Consider the following 15,560-nt stretch of genomic DNA (forward strand, 5'->3'; position numbering starts at 1 on the left):
GTGTTAGGGTGGCTTAGTGACACTAATCCTATCCTTTGCAGATTTCTATTCAGTTATGGCTCTTCCTAAATGAAACTGTTTGTGGAACAAACACTTCTTATATTAAAATATATCTCCTGCCATTTTCCTTCATACCACATTCTAAAAAAAAAAGTTAGTAAATACCTGCATTTCGGAAAAGATGGGACTAAAGCAAAAAATCCAGAGGGAAGCTATTCCAATCCTGTTTTGCATATGTGTTGCATCAGGTATATACTTATGTAGGTAGCATCTTCTAAGATATGTAGCATAAACATTGTCTACAGCAACCTCAAATTAGTAATATATGCAAACCCATAATTTGATGTATTTGTAGTTGGTATCACTTTCTTCCCCCACCTCTTTTGTGGTAGAGTCATACTCTCTATCCTTGTAGAGAACATCTTATTAAACTGCTTTTCAAGAGTTAAGCCCGTCCAAATCTATATCCAGCCAGTATTTTACTGCCTTGTAATCACCAGAAGGGTATTTAGAGTTCTGAAAAAATGAAACACACTGAATTCTGATCAGGCTTGAGGGTGTGTCCTGTCCTCCTACTCAAAGGTTTGAGGAAATCTCTTTAATGTTTCTGAAGTCCAGAACTATGTTATATGACACAAATCACAAATGTTTAAAAAGGGATATTAAAAAATAAAAATACAGTACATTGAGATTCCAGAGACAAACCTGTGGAGACCTGACCAACCCTTGCCACGAAGTTCAAAGATGGGCTTTCAAGGAACACAGGCTTGCTACAACTAGGATGAACTAAAGAGGATCAAAGAGAACCTCTTTCTTAGCCATTAAAAGAAACAGTGTTATATAAATTAGCTTTTTTATTATGTAAATTAGATGCCCTGAAGTCAAAAAGTGTTGCCCCACCATCTTTTGATAAGTTGAATACTTTAACACACTTATGACTGTGTACAACACGTATAATCATCCTTAATACATGGACACCCTATATATGCAAATATATTCACACTATTTAAGAATCTATATAACTTACATCTTAACCACTGAAAGATAATTATATGTGTATATACTTATAGAAGTATGGTCTACATAATACTCATTTAAAGATGTACCTAATACATGCACATACACACTCTTGCCAAGGCTTCCAGATTTATCCTTTAGGTTAAATATCTTGTTAAGAGCTTTCAGTTGGTTACAAATGTCTTTTTGTTTGTCCTCTAGGATACTACGGGGATGGCCTAAATGCCATCATTGTGTTTGCTGCCTGTTTTCTGCCAGACAGCAGTCGGGCGGATTACCACTATGTCATGGAAAATCTTTTCCTGTGAGTGATATTTACAACAAAATGTTTTCAGTTAATGTCTGCGGGCATGCGATGGCAGATAGAGCATCTTTAATAAAAGGAGATAGATGATGTAGACTATTCTAAGCCTTTGATTAAAAGTTGATGAAATCTGTGTCAAGGAAAATTGCTCAAGAGACCAAAAGCTTTAGAGGGGCTGTTTTGTCTGTAGAATGAATCGAAAACAAAATGAACACAGTCTGGTCTGCATTTTAAAATTCTGTAACATTTCCTTTGGGTGAAGTATTATTTTTGTTCTCTGATAACATGTTCTTAGCCAACTGATGATAACCTGACCTCATTTATATCTGCCTTTATTTAATCTGACTTGCCCTTAGTATATAATAACATTGCTGACATTTTTGAAAGTCAGGTTTCTAACCTACACATTTTTCAAGTGTACCTGCATTTAAAAAAAAATGGAAAAAAGATAACTGTGCAAATAAATGAGTAATACTCTCAGAGAACTGATCTTAGGTAACTGCATTCTTCTCAAGCTGAAGAGGGAATGTGTGCAACCGTTCTTAAATATCATGCACCCTGTAATTTAAATGTTATATAATTATGGTGAAATCAGATGAACTCTTTCATGTGGAAACTGAAAACACTTATCTTTCTTCCTGTGATCAGATATGTAATAAGTACATTAGAGCTGATGGTAGCTGAAGACTATATGATTGTGTACTTGAATGGTGCAACCCCAAGACGGAAGATGCCAGGGCTAGGCTGGATGAAGAAATGCTACCAGATGATTGACAGACGGTATGTGGGCTCCATAATCTAATCACTATTTTGACTTGCTCAGTGACTCCCATCTCCAGTGACCTTTTAATTTACCAAAGATGCGATCACAATTTAGGAACATTGAATTAATGCTGATTTGAGATAATAAATTATAAAAATATTAATAAGTGTCACTTGATGCCCCAAATTTGAAATAAAGCAGATCTTCCCCAGATTTTGTTAAATGTTGTAATCTCAAACTTGGCAACAAGTATTTTAAATATGCATATGCTGTTGCCATATGGAGGTGCAATTTGAGCTGATAAGCCAAAGTCCATGATTCTTTACTAGTATCGTGTAACCTTGCGGCCATTTTCGTGCACTAGGACTGTTGTGACTTAGGCAATCCTACTGCTCTTATTTCAACATTCACTGTTAATTCTGGCCCATATGGTGCCTTTGTGTGCCCCTTCCTCAAGATACGTCACTTCTATCCATACTGGTTTTATTAGAACCAAACACGTTATTGCCATCTACAGGAAAATTGTCATAATAAGCATACAAATTTATGATGTCTTCCATATGTGTGGCTTCCCCTCAGATGTGGCTCCCTGTATAGCAACATGTGAGTGTCCTGTTATAGTAACTAAAATCCATTAATCATCTAAACATACATAAAGTAGCATTGCTGATGCTGAAAAATATGCCTGAATGTACAAAACGCTAAAATGATTATCTGAAGGCCAAACAACCACATGCTATACTGTTACCATTTTCACTCTACAGAAGAAGAAACCCAGGCTCAGTAGAACAAATTGGCTAAGTTGCTAGTAAGAGTGTATTCATTTCAAAATAGTAAAAATAATGCTGACAAAAATGAAAAACATCGTTAAACAAAAACATGCCATATGGTTATAGATTTATGCACTCCAAGAATACAAAAATTCTATTTTACATTTATTCTTATGGGAAACTGAGGTTTGAATTACGCATGTTTCAAATTACATCTCAAAAGGCATTCGTTTGATTGATCATGGCATTCTGTACCTTCCTACCAGATAACAGTAACTTACATAGAATCCCCTAATATCATATATATATATTCTTATTTGGGGATATACTTTCTGTTTTAACTCCCACTCAAAATAGGTTATGAGTGGGCTTCCCTGGTGGCGCAGTGGTTGAGAGTCCGCCTGCCGATGCAGGGGACACGGGTTCGTGCCCCGGTCCGGGAAGATCCCACATGCCACGGAGCGGCTGGGCCCGTGAGCCATGGCCATGGAGCCTGTGCTCCGCAACGGGAGAGGCCACAACAGTGGGAGGCCTGCGTACCACAAAAAACAAACAAACAAACAAAATAGGTTATGAGTAATTTTTTTTCTTTTCACAATAGGTTGCGGAAGAACTTAAAATCATTCATCATTGTTCATCCATCTTGGTTCATCAGAACAATCCTTGCAATTACACGACCTTTTATAAGGTATGGTCATTACTGTAGTAAAAGTAAACGTACTAGTTTTTAAAAATATGTATTCATTGTCTTCTGAACAAAAATTCATAAACCAAGAGAGTAGGAAAATATGTTTGCCTCTGCCTTTCCTGAAAATATACTTTGGACTACCCAGCAAGAGACTCTAATTAAGAGTGAGCATATTTTCGCAGTGAATATTTTCCCCCCAGAATTATAAAACATGACTTTTATACTGCTTGCTGTAAACACAGAAGATAAAATAGTGAGGTTTCTGTGCCATATTACAAAAGGGAACAGATAGTACTTTTAAAGTAATATATGGTATATGGTAGAGAATCAAAGAGGTAGAGTAACATAACAATGAAAATAAAGACACACCAGGGACAGAAACAGACCCCAGGTCTTGTCTTAATTGTTCTATTTCTTCTGAACAAATCCCACGTGGGTTACCAAAGGTAGGCAAAGCGTCTGAGCGGCCATTTTGAGAGCTTTGTTTTGATTATCCATAAGGCTTCTTGGTTTAAATTCACTTCAAATCAGTAAATATTTGTTTATCATCTATTCTGTGTTGGGTGCTGTATAACCTTACATTTCAGTGATGAAAAGTAAGATATGCCTTTTATATAGTAAGAATGAGACAGTTAAATGAAAGGGACAGTACAGGTTTTCTGGAGAGCTTTACAAAATATAATAAAATAGGGAGGGGCAAGATAGGGGTATGGAATTAAGAGGTACAAACTAGGTATAAAATAAATAAGCTACAAGCATATATTATACAGCACAGGGAATATAGCCGACATTTTATAATAACTTCAGTGGAATATAGTCTATAAAAATAGGGAATCACTTTGTTGTATGCCTGAAACTAATACAATATTGTGAATCAACTATACTTCAGCTAACTAGAACAATGTCTTCCCTAACGTCAGGATACCAATCAGATAAATTGAAATTTTTCCATCTCCAAGTTATTAATGAATCCCTAAGAAAAATTCTGATCACTTTACTTCTGGAGAAAACAATTAAAGGTTAAAATCCTTTATATTTTTTTAATGTAGATTTTACTGTGCCTTCCAGAGTCCACCTTTTTTGTTCCCTGTTCACTTATTTATTTAGCATTCCCATCCCCTACTTCCAAAAACTGAGCAGTAGCAGGATTCAACCTAGTCTGTCTTCCTCTGGCAAAGATTTCTTTACCATACCATGTCATATTACTTTAAAAAATAATATGAGCTTTTAAGATGTACAAAAAGCCACTTATTTTAAGATTAGCAGAAAATGCTTTGACAGGGGAGGAGGAAGAGCTTATATAAACTTTAATGCGTAAAAAAGCAAGCATTAGAATTGATATTGATTCACTGATGTTTATTTAATAGTTCAGCTCTAATTATAAAACAAATATATTTCTTCCTGATAAATACTTGTTATGGTAAGAGTATTGAAAACAGATTGTAAGTCAACATTTATTGAAGGGCGTTTCAAGATAATAATTACAACAAAAATAATAAACTTATAGCAAGTAGTGTTGCGGTAGATCATGTATAATAATGGCCTACCTTTACTGAGTGCTTACATGCATTATTTTATTTAACCCTAACGACAGTCCTCTGAAGGAGGTACTGCTTACTATTTCTGTTATATAGGAGAAAACCCTGAGGTTCAGTGAGGTCAAATAAATTGTCTAAAGCAGGAGCCAGCAAAGCCATTCTGTAAAGGATCAGATATTAAGTATTTTCCATGTTATGGGCCATACAGTCTTAATCACAACCACTCAGCTCTTCCGTGGTAGGGTGAAAGCAGCCGTAGACAATATGTAAATAAATAAGTATGGCTGTGTTCCAATAAAACTTGATTCATGAATACTGACATTGAATTTTCTGAAATCTTTTACATGTCACACTATTCTTCTTTTGAGCATTTTTCAACCATTTAAAAAACGTAAAAACCAGTCGTAGCTCAAGGATGTAAAAAAAAAAAATCATAAGCTGGCTTTGGCCATGGTTTGCCAACCCCAGGTCTAAGGTAACACAGCCAAGAAATGATAGATTCAGGCTTTGAACCCAATGTCTGCGTAATTCTAAAGAACACACGTTTCAAGCACTTAAACACCGTGTTCTACAATTTCATCATGTAAGACCCTCTTTAAATATCCCTCTGTAAATCAGTCTACATCAGTGTCATCAATTTTTTGAACTGAAAAAAGGAGGTCACTAAAATGTATTATAGGTCTTTTCACTGCTAAAGGGTAACACCTATGATAGAGGTATATGGTAAGTTTTTTTTTTAATTCATGTATTTTTTAAATTGAAGTATAACTGATTTACAGTGTTGTGTTAGTTTCTGGTGTACAGTGAAGTGATTCAGTTTTATATATATACATATATATATGTATATGTATACATATATACATATACATATACATATACATATACATATGTATATGTATATACATATATATATATATATATATATATATATAAAACTGAATACGAAAAAGAATATATATCGTATTTCCATTATGGTTTATTGCGGGATATTGAATATAGTTCCCTGTGTTACACAGGAGGACCTTGTTGTCTATCTATTTTATATATATAGTAGTTTGTATCTGCTAATCCCATACTCCTAATTTTTCTCTCTCCCCTCAAATGCCTTTTTTTAAAATGAATCGTTTGTGTCAAGCATTGGGTTAGGTGCTGGAGCCTGAGAAGTTAAATAGCTCAGTTGCTGCCCTCAGGGAGTTCACAGCCGGGCAGCTGACATAGGAGGACTAGAAAACAGTTACAATACAGGGTACAAAGGAAGCGCGATGAGGCCTGATAACTCACGGTGAGTGTGAGTTTTAAGGTAACAGGTGGAGTGTGAAGGCTGAGAGTCTGCATCAAGAGAGGCTTTCCAGAAGAATGTGCCCTCAAGTTGAGTTCTGAAGACTAACAGCATTGGCTAGCTAAAGCCAGGTAGAGGAAACAGCAGGTACCAACACACCAAGAAGGAGGTACCATACACCAGGCATATTTAGAGAACTGTACATTCCAGTGTGGAGGTGTCCCCCCTTGCATAACTAACTTCTTCTGCCTTTTTATTCCACCCCCTCCATCTTTCATCAAAACCTGAATTTAGCTTGAAAACTCTGGAGGAAGGAAGTGGCCTAAGGTAGCATATTGTTGGTAGTGTGTGTTCACCCAAGGCTGATCAGGACGACTAGAAGTGACTTTTGGGAGATGAAGGTTGTTCACAAGTCACAGCCAGTGGCCCAGGGTCAAAACTGCGAGTAAAATGTGAAAGACAGATGTATGGAGAACTGACCTTGAAAAGACTTCCTATTAGAATACGCAGTAGTTGAACAGAAGACAGTACAGTTGGCAGGTGGCACAGCATCCTCCCAGTAGACTGGGGAGGCCCTTTCATTGGAGAACATTCAGGAAAGTTTGATGCCTGATGAAATTCCCTTTCAACTGGAATGATCTATTTTTAGAAGTAGCTTGCTGTTACACCAACAATACAAAAATGCCTTCCTTCTTCTTATAAAACATCCAATCATTATAAAGACCAAGTTCTTCCTTCAGCAACTACCGACTCTTGTGCCCAGCCCCCTTCCCCAGAGGCAAATTCAGGGGTCTCCTTGCAAGTTGTTTTCTATGCATTTACACACATCTAAAATGACAACATTGAGATGAAAGCCGTCTGTCATTCAAATCCGATGATTGGAACATTGTTTTTTGAACATTGTTTCATCTGGAATGACCTTTCGAGATTTAAAACTTTAAAAAGTATATATATATTTAAAATAAAAGTACAACTAAAAAAATAAGAGGAAAACAGGTTGATATATATTTTAAAAATATATCAACCATGGTAGATTCTGAAAGAACTAATGACAAGATTTTTGTTTGCTGAAAACAAACAAGCAAACAAAGGGAAACAAACCATAAACCGGTGACAATTCAGAGTGGCAGGAACCACCGGGAGGCCATGCCATGTGTGGACCCTGCAGTCAGGCTGCCCGGGTTTAAATCTAGGCTTTGCCACTTACTGAAGGTGAAATCTGGGCAAACACTTAACGCCATATGTTTTAAGTTTCCTTATCTTTAAAAAGAGAACGATAATAGTATCTACCTCATTAGGCTATCAGTCATAGGAAATAAAAGAATATATATAAACCAGTTAAAATAGTGTCTGGCACATAGTAGCTACTCAAATAGCCATTCTTCTTAGTAAGAGTGCTGGGACAAGGTGATAAGAATTTTCAAGAAGAGGCAGCGGCCTGAGAAGGGATGGAGGAGCGACTGATATCTTTTTTCTTTTCTTTTTTCTAGTTCAAAGTTCAGCAGTAAAATTAAATACGTCAGTAGCTTATCAGAACTCAGTGGGCTGATCCCAATGGATTGCATCCATATTCCAGAGAGCATCATCAAGTAAGTCCTGATGGTTTTGAAGATTTGGGGAGAAACACTGCATGTCTGGAGAAGGAGATTAGGAAATAACTGATTTATAAAATATGGGGAAAGGGCATTACCTTCTATTTAAAACCAATACTAAATATCCTCCAATAAATATTTTCCTTTCTTATAGCCTAGCGATAACTGTTCTGTTCTTTCAGATCTTCTTTCACATAATCTTCTACTGGTGTTACTGCAATTTCCTCATTTTTATCTTGAATTTACTACCATTTTGGAGAAAGCCTGAATTTAACATGAATCAGCATATTTGTTACTTGTGTCTAGCATGCCACACAGACCCAGTGGGTTTCGTGCATAGCCTGGATTTCTTCACTGCCTTACATCAAGTAATTTATCGGCTTGACCCTAGGAAAAGAGAAAAAAATCACCCTTTCTCTGTTTTCTTCTCAGTCCTTTTTCTTCATGGTTCCCTTCAGGTGAAAGATAAAGCAGAGTGGTGGGTGGTGCAGTTAGGAATGACCTCCTTACTCAGTACAGGGTAAAGCCTGTAGGAAGAAAGTATGGATACTGAAGGTGGTAGAATTAGGCTGCAAAAATAATACAAATAAAAAGTTAACCGAACAACTGCTTGGAGCTGGGACTTAAAAACATGATGCTGGAGAATGAACCCTCCTAACTGGTTCATTGTTGCAAAAGAGCTATTGTTTACTGTCGATCATGTTTTTCTTTCACTGTGTCTGATTCACTAGCTTTCTGTGTGATTAAAACTGAGAGGAATCTAACCATCAGCTCAAGAGAAAACAGTCAAGGATACCCCATCTTCCTCCATAAGATGGAGAGCAAAAGTGACCTCCCAATTTGGACTTCCAAAAAAGAGTCCCCTCACTTAAAAAAAAAAAAAAAAAAAAGGCACAGAAACTGGAAGGAAAAGACTCTAATGTGTCTCTGCTGTGCTAGGCATAGAAGTGCTCTATTTATATCTTTTATTTAATCCCCACAGTAAACCCCCGTTTACGGAGAAGGAAGACAACTTAGGAAGGGGACGTTACTTATGCAAAGTATAAGTAGGAACAAGGAAGAGATGGAACTAGAATTCAAATCCAGGTCAGCCTGGCACCGCAATGCCCATGCCCTTTTCTAGCAGATTTCTTTACTTCCCTTAAAAAACCATCTAAAGTCAAAACTCAGAAGCAGCTGCGTTTGGTTTTCCGGCATCCCAGTATCAGGTAAGAACAGAGGATACCGACTGGGTTGAGGACTGCCAGTTAGCTCAGCTGAATCAAGCAGAGTGTTCATAAGCTCCTAATGGTGGCTTTAATCCTCACTAGCTTCATAGAGTCCCGAAACCAGCACACCTTGTAGCTCTAGCCTGCTGCCTCAAAAAAGGAACCCCATCTCCAAAACCCACTCCTAGTCTTTAAATGTAAAAGTACTGGAGCACCCACCTCCTATAATGCTGTCTCCCTTTGCAAAAGATGACAAGGACCTTCCGTCGTCAAGTGGAAATGAGCACTGGACATTTTCTAGGTAAATATGGCAGTGCTTCCCCAGTGTGGCAAGTGGAAAAAGAGAAGAGAGTGGGCTTTGGAGGCTTAGCATTAGGTTTGAACCTTCCCACCTGCCTCTCTGAGACTTCAGGAAACCTATTTAAAACCCTGAGTCAGGGCTTCCCTGGTGGCGCAGTGGTTAAGAATCCGCCTGCCAATGCAGGGGACACGGGTTCGAGCCCTGGTCCAGGAAATTCCCCCACGCGCGGAGCAACTAAGCCCATGCGCTACAACTACTGAGCCTGCGCTCTAGAGCCCACGAGACACAACTACTGAAGCCTGTGCACCTAGAGCCCGTGCTCCTCAACAAGAGAAGCCACTGCAATGAGAAGCTCACACACCGCAACGAAGAGTAGCCCCCGCTCACTGCAACTAGAGAGAGCCTGTGCGCAGCAACAAAGACCCCACGCAGCCAAAAATAAAATAATTTAAAAAAACAAACAAACTCTGAGTCTCAGCTTCAGCATCTTTAAAATGAGAAAGTAAGGAGCAATGGAAAGGTCCTGAGGGCTGAATGAGAACAGTGTACGCAAAGCATTGAGGAAGCCTGGCACAAAGTTGGCAATCCAGAATGTTATTTATTGTAACTGTGTTGCTTTTAGAGACTTGCTATTTATACAGGGAAGTTTAGTTGTTGAGAAGTTAAACATGCCAGAGGAGCTTTTCATTCATCTACACATGTCAGTTTTCAAGGGCTCCATTTGGGAAAAGTTTCTTTGGCAGGAAGGGCTTCATTTGGAAAGGGTTTCTTCTGGAGGAAGAAATTTACAACCATGCCCGCCCTCCCCATGTGTCCATGATTGATCTCTCCCGTCTTTTGTAATCCATCTCCTCTGGATGTCCTTTCTCTCATTTCTGTGACTGACCCTCATTGCCTCATTTTCATATTATGCCATTTTCAAGCCATAGCTCCTTCCCGTTACACAATAGCATTCAGAGGGTCTGATCTCATCCAATCCCAAGACCAATATTCAGCTGGGATGGAGCCTGTCATCAAAGGGCTTAAATGCAAGAAAAACGAGCCCAATCTGGAATCAGATTTATAATCACTGATTACAGGCGATTCTTATTATTTGTGGCAGTGATGTTCTTACAAGATTTGAATAAAGTACTGAACCGTTGTTTCTAGGGGGCATACAGGGCTGAGTTTCTGTGAGTACTCAGTCACCACATTTTCATTGACCGATTAATATATAAACTTGATTTATTGCGTTTCTGTTTAAAGATATTTTATTTGACCTGTACTGTTGATTGACTAACATTGAACTCAGGGCCAACAGCACTGTAACTTGTGCCTGAATAAAGCTTATCTAACACACATATATCCTTCCCTAAGGCACACCATAGCCTCCCTGTGCTTAGGAATACTAGATGGTACTTAAGCACAATGTTTGGGGAACGTTTTTAATAAAGAAAGAGCTCGCCAGCAAAAAGCACAAAAATGAGAAAAACATGACACTTCAGAGACTGTAAAAAGCCTACTTGTTTGCAGCAAAAGAGCTGAGACGAGAAGGCAGAGCCTCGCCTAGTTCCACATCAGCTGGGAACCCACAGGTCAGGTGACTCAAATTTCTGGTCACTCTGTGAACATCCACACGTGACCATGAAAGTGCCGTAAGTACTGCTTTAGAGGTTGCAACTATGGTTTAGCAAGTAGGCGAATTTGCAAACACGGAATCTGCAAATCATGAGGATTGGCTGGATATAATCATAAATTCGAAATCATTGACTATATCTAATAAAAACAAGATTTCTCCCCAAAGGCAATTTGATTACTCTTTGGGTAGGCTTTTCCTCTCCTGTTTTGACTGTTCTGTAAAACACTGACCTGTCATTTTTTTTCCATCTGTCTGTCTGCTCGTTTTGCTCACTGCATTCATTTTTTATCCTGTAAGGTACGATGAAGAGAGATCTTATAAGAGAAGTGTGAGGTAAAAGTCTCCTGATCTACAGTTCACGCTGGGTCCTCTGTGTGTGTACACCAGTGTCTTACTTGTGGGTGACCTCAACACGCTATCAGAGCAGAGGTCCTCGTACCAGTCCCTTGTAGTATATCATTTCCAGTCTTTGTCTTGTGTGTAAAAAAAGCTGTTGAGGTCAACCTTATTTGCAACTGAAACCTACTAAACCAGATACGTCCCTGACTTGGCCCAGGCTGCAAGCTAACTTTAACTGTCCCCAGCAACTGCTATGGCTGTTTCCAGCTTTATTCAGCCAGCATGTTGCCAATTTTCTTGCAACGTTTATATCTATCATCTTTACGAAGGACTTTGCAAAAGAAACGTACATAAACGTTGAATCGGAGTTCTGAACACACCGTATTTAATTGAAGGAATGTGTCTCAGTGCTCCAAAGGTTGGTTTTTAAAAGCACATACGCTCCACTTATGTCTGGCTCTGCTTTGCTGGGTGACTCTTCTCACGCTCTGCTTGCTTTTTTGTTTCTTTTCTACACTGCTAATTTTTGCTCATGCAGACTGGATGAAGAACTGAGGGAAGCATCAGAAGCAGCTAAGTAAGACTTGGTTTCCATTCAGCAGCTGGCAGTGATGTTGGCTTGCATTTCAGGAATGAAATGGGAGGACCTGCATGCCTGGGGTTTTATTCTTGCATCCTGACAATACTGCCCTTTAAAAGTTTCCTTTGTTCCATGATAGATGTAATTTCTCTTATTTGTACTACAGTCTGTTTGCCCCCCACACCCTCCCCCCCCCATGATCTTGGTTATCTTGGTCATCTTGTTACTGTTGTTTAATTTCTTTTAAAAATATACATGCAATTTTAGGCACTACAGCAAAAGAAACACATCGCAGGCATGCCACATATAGTATAACATCCAGATGATCGCCTGGCTGTATTGAGGCAATAAACCTCACCAATTCATACTAATGCAGAAAAATGATGGCAAGTTGAATTTTGCAATAGTTTTGTAGAACCAAATTCACGAATTCCCAAGATTTTTTAAAAACACCTTATTTAGTGACTGGCAAATACAGCTTAACTAACAGCTTCTGAGCTATTTGGATGAATAAAAAAATTATTGCTCACTATTATTATAGTTTTCAAAACAGCAAAATCATAACTTTAATGCAAATATAAAATGAATACATGCCAATGATTTTGTTCAACTAATTATTTAATGAAGGAACCAGTAAGCTGTTAAAACCAGTTCAAAGAGCATTTGAAAAGCTAGACATCTATAGGCAGTTTATAAAGGAACATTAGGATAAAAATATTGGTTTAGATACAAAACTGATTAATGTTCAACAGGGCAATAAACTGTAACCTTAGGGTTTTCTTTTCCACTGGACAGAAATTATTTGCATCTCTGCTCAATAAAAATCTACAAGTTAACATCTGCCTCTACAGAGTTGTAAGATCCATAGAAAGTCAACTCAGCGCTGCTATTAAAGAACATCCAGGGCTTCCCTGGTGGCACAGTGGTTGAGAGTCTGCCTGCCGATGCAGGGGACACGGGTTCGTGTCCCGGTCCGGGAAGATCTCCTCACATGCCGCGGAGCGGCTGGGCCCGTGAGCCATGGCCGCTGAGCCTGCGCGTCCGGAGCCTGTGCTCCGCAACGGGAGAGGCCACAACAGTGAGAGCCCCGTGTACCGAAAAAAAAAAAAAAAGAACATCCAGTAATTTCCTTTTCTTATTCCCCGGTCACAGATAATTTTTCTGACACTTTATGTTAAATCTAGACAAGAATATTTGCTGTATTAAGCTTCTCCATTTCACATGTTGCTCACACTGTTAATTTTTTTTTTTTTTTTTGCGGTACGCGGGCTTCTCACCGCTGCGGCCCCTCCCGCTGCGGAGCACAGGCTCCGGACGCGAAGGCCCAGCTGCCATGGCCCACGGGCCCAGCTGCTCCGCGGCATGTGGGATCCTCCCGGACCGGGCCACGAACCCATGTGCCCCGCATCGGCAGGCGGACTCCCAACCACTGCGCCACCAGGGAAGCCCCACTGTTAATTTTTATAACCCGTTCCTGTTTTAATAGATATTGCAAAAGCAGAAAGCCTGGACAATGTCCAAACAGCTACAAATTCTGACTAAGTAAGATCTAAATTAGTGAAGCTTTACCTGCGTAGGTGTAAATGCCAATTCCTTATGAAAACAATCCATTTAGATATTTTTTTCCTACAGCACATTCTTATAGCAGGTAATCTGTAGAATTATTTGCTTATAGTGTGGATCTTTTGGGCTTAAAAACTCAAGGAAAGGTTTTTGCTTTAGTAAGTTTAGCAGTAGAGTAGTTTACTGTTAAATACTCCTATCCTCTAGTTTTCTTTCAAGGTAACTGACACCCGTTTAGACTAACAATACTCAAAATTACACAAATTTTTACTCTAACAGAATCTTCTTAGTCTCTAACTCAACTGTTGAAAACAAGAAGGTGTGGAAAGAAGGAAGATACTAGAAATCAAGGAACCGAAAGTTGGTGTAATGTACCCCTTCAGCAGTTATCTTTGCTCAAATTGCACTGTCATGAGCTTTCCCTACAAAGAGAACTAGCAGTTAGTTTCCCTTTCGTATTCATTTTTTTAGGATAACGTATTTATGAAATTAAGGAGCTGTTTTCAAGACAAAAGATGAGGGAAGAGCATCAATAATTTTCCAGCCAAACCCACTATAGAGTCCTAGTCATGTGCTATCATTACCATAAAATCTTGCCTCCTTCAATAGTTATCTTCCCTCCATATTTCTACTCTTCCTGCTTAGCTACCATAGGAAAACATTTATCATTTTTGGTTTAGTTGTGTAGCTTTCTCTTTTTTTCTCTCAAATTCTTCATTTTGTTCACTAATCTACTGCCACAGATCCTCTCCCCCGATATCTAAATGGTCTCGGGTGGCCCTGAGATGTCTTGATCTCCTTCCTAAAGGAAGCACCAAGCTCATGCCTAGTACATACTAGATGCTCAGTAAATTTCTGCTGCATGAATTGGTGAATGTGCATAAGACTAATAAGATCATTGCTGTGGGGCAGTGGTTCTCAATCTTAACTGTGCATCAGAATCACCTGGAGCACTTGTTGAAACACAAGTATCCTGGGCCTCGCCCTCAAAGTTTCTGACTCGGCAGGCCTGAGAAATCTGTATTTCTAACTAGTTCCCAGTAATGCTAATACTGCCAGTCTCGGTACCTTGCTTTGAGAATCACTGTCTTAAAGTAAATGGCTGAATAAAAACAATTAGATTTGTCCCAGGAGATCTATGCTCTTGCTTTGGATTCAGTGAGTAAGCCGCCTGTCTAAATTCTCCTCCAATTGATCCTACTTCTTCTGATGGTGACATTACAGAGATGAGGCAATGAGATATATCTGCACATCTGAAAACGTGGAAGGAGAAAGAATTTTACTCTGTTGACCCCACCGATGATTGAAATCCCTCAGAATCCTTCCGTTTTGGCATGCTAGCTACATCTTCTTGACTACCTTTCAGCCTCTGAAGAGGTCCCCCAACCCTTGGACAGACTGTAGAGGATGATTTGAGGTTCAGAAAACATAAATCACTGCAGATGTATGGTTAGATTTTAGAAGCCAGAAAAACCAGGTTCCTTTCACGAACAGATGCCCCCTGACTTTCCACACGACCTTAACTAGAATGCTTCAGGCTGGTTCTAACAAAAGCAAACACATACCCTGTCAGGTAACAAAGCCTGTCTGTCTTTAGTCCCTCTAGTGTTTTTAAACATTCACCCTCTCCCCACATACACATACACACACATACCACCTCCACCTCTAATTGACTTTCAGAAGGCAATTTCCTCAGCCTGCCTTATTTTTTTCCTTAAACCTTTAGTTTTATGTAGGAAAGAAAATACTTTCAAAGGATAAGTTGTATCTATAGAGCCGTTCTTATTTTGAAAACGGCGAAGAATCCGTCTGTCGCCTCTGGGGTGACAGTAACACGTGAGCTGCAAATTGCTGTTTGCCTTGGAAGGATTACGCAAAGTTAAAAAGCAGAAAAGCTAGGTTTGGAAGACTGCCCTGCCTTGATTCCACTGCAGCTTCACTAGGTTTTTCTAGAACAGTCAACACTTGCCTGACTGTCCTTGTTCACTAGAGTTGCCAGG

At 39.1% G+C, this 15,560-nt stretch overlaps 2 protein-coding genes across 15 annotated transcripts in view; one reads left to right on the top strand and one right to left on the bottom strand.

Annotated features, from left to right (window-relative positions):
- PRUNE2 (prune homolog 2 with BCH domain) overlaps nt 1-15,560 on the top strand; it is a 271,726-nt gene that overhangs the window by 245,361 nt on the left and 10,805 nt on the right. For 5 of the 11 annotated variants that reach the window (XM_060300830.2, XM_070045737.1, XM_060300824.1 and 2 more), the window contains 6 exons: nt 1,219-1,321; nt 1,970-2,101; nt 3,456-3,542; nt 7,850-7,948; nt 11,376-11,411; nt 11,956-11,994. In XM_060300830.2, coding sequence (XP_060156813.1) covers nt 1,219-1,321; nt 1,970-2,101; nt 3,456-3,542; nt 7,850-7,948; nt 11,376-11,411; nt 11,956-11,994 — 496 coding nt within the window. The remainder of the gene's footprint in view (nt 1-1,218; nt 1,322-1,969; nt 2,102-3,455; nt 3,543-7,849; nt 7,949-11,375; nt 11,412-11,955; nt 11,995-15,560) is intronic. The other 6 variants (XM_070045738.1, XM_060300821.1, XM_060300825.1 and 3 more) reach the window with 3 other exon arrangements.
- GCNT1 (glucosaminyl (N-acetyl) transferase 1) overlaps nt 1-15,560 on the bottom strand; it is a 196,904-nt gene that overhangs the window by 14,063 nt on the left and 167,281 nt on the right. Inside the window, exons 4-5 of one of the 4 annotated variants that reach the window (XR_009564305.1) lie at nt 8,362-8,478; nt 2,112-3,386 (exon numbers count right to left, since the gene is read on the bottom strand). The gene's annotated coding sequence lies outside the window, so the exon portion shown is untranslated. Of the gene's footprint in view, nt 1-2,111; nt 3,387-7,017; nt 8,479-15,560 lie in introns of those variants that run through there. The other 3 variants (XR_009564306.1, XR_004043683.2, XR_009564303.1) reach the window with 3 other exon arrangements.

The sequence above is a fragment of the Globicephala melas genome, chromosome 6 (genome assembly GCF_963455315.2).
Source record: "Globicephala melas chromosome 6, mGloMel1.2, whole genome shotgun sequence".
Classification (NCBI taxonomy): Eukaryota; Metazoa; Chordata; class Mammalia; order Artiodactyla; family Delphinidae; genus Globicephala; species Globicephala melas.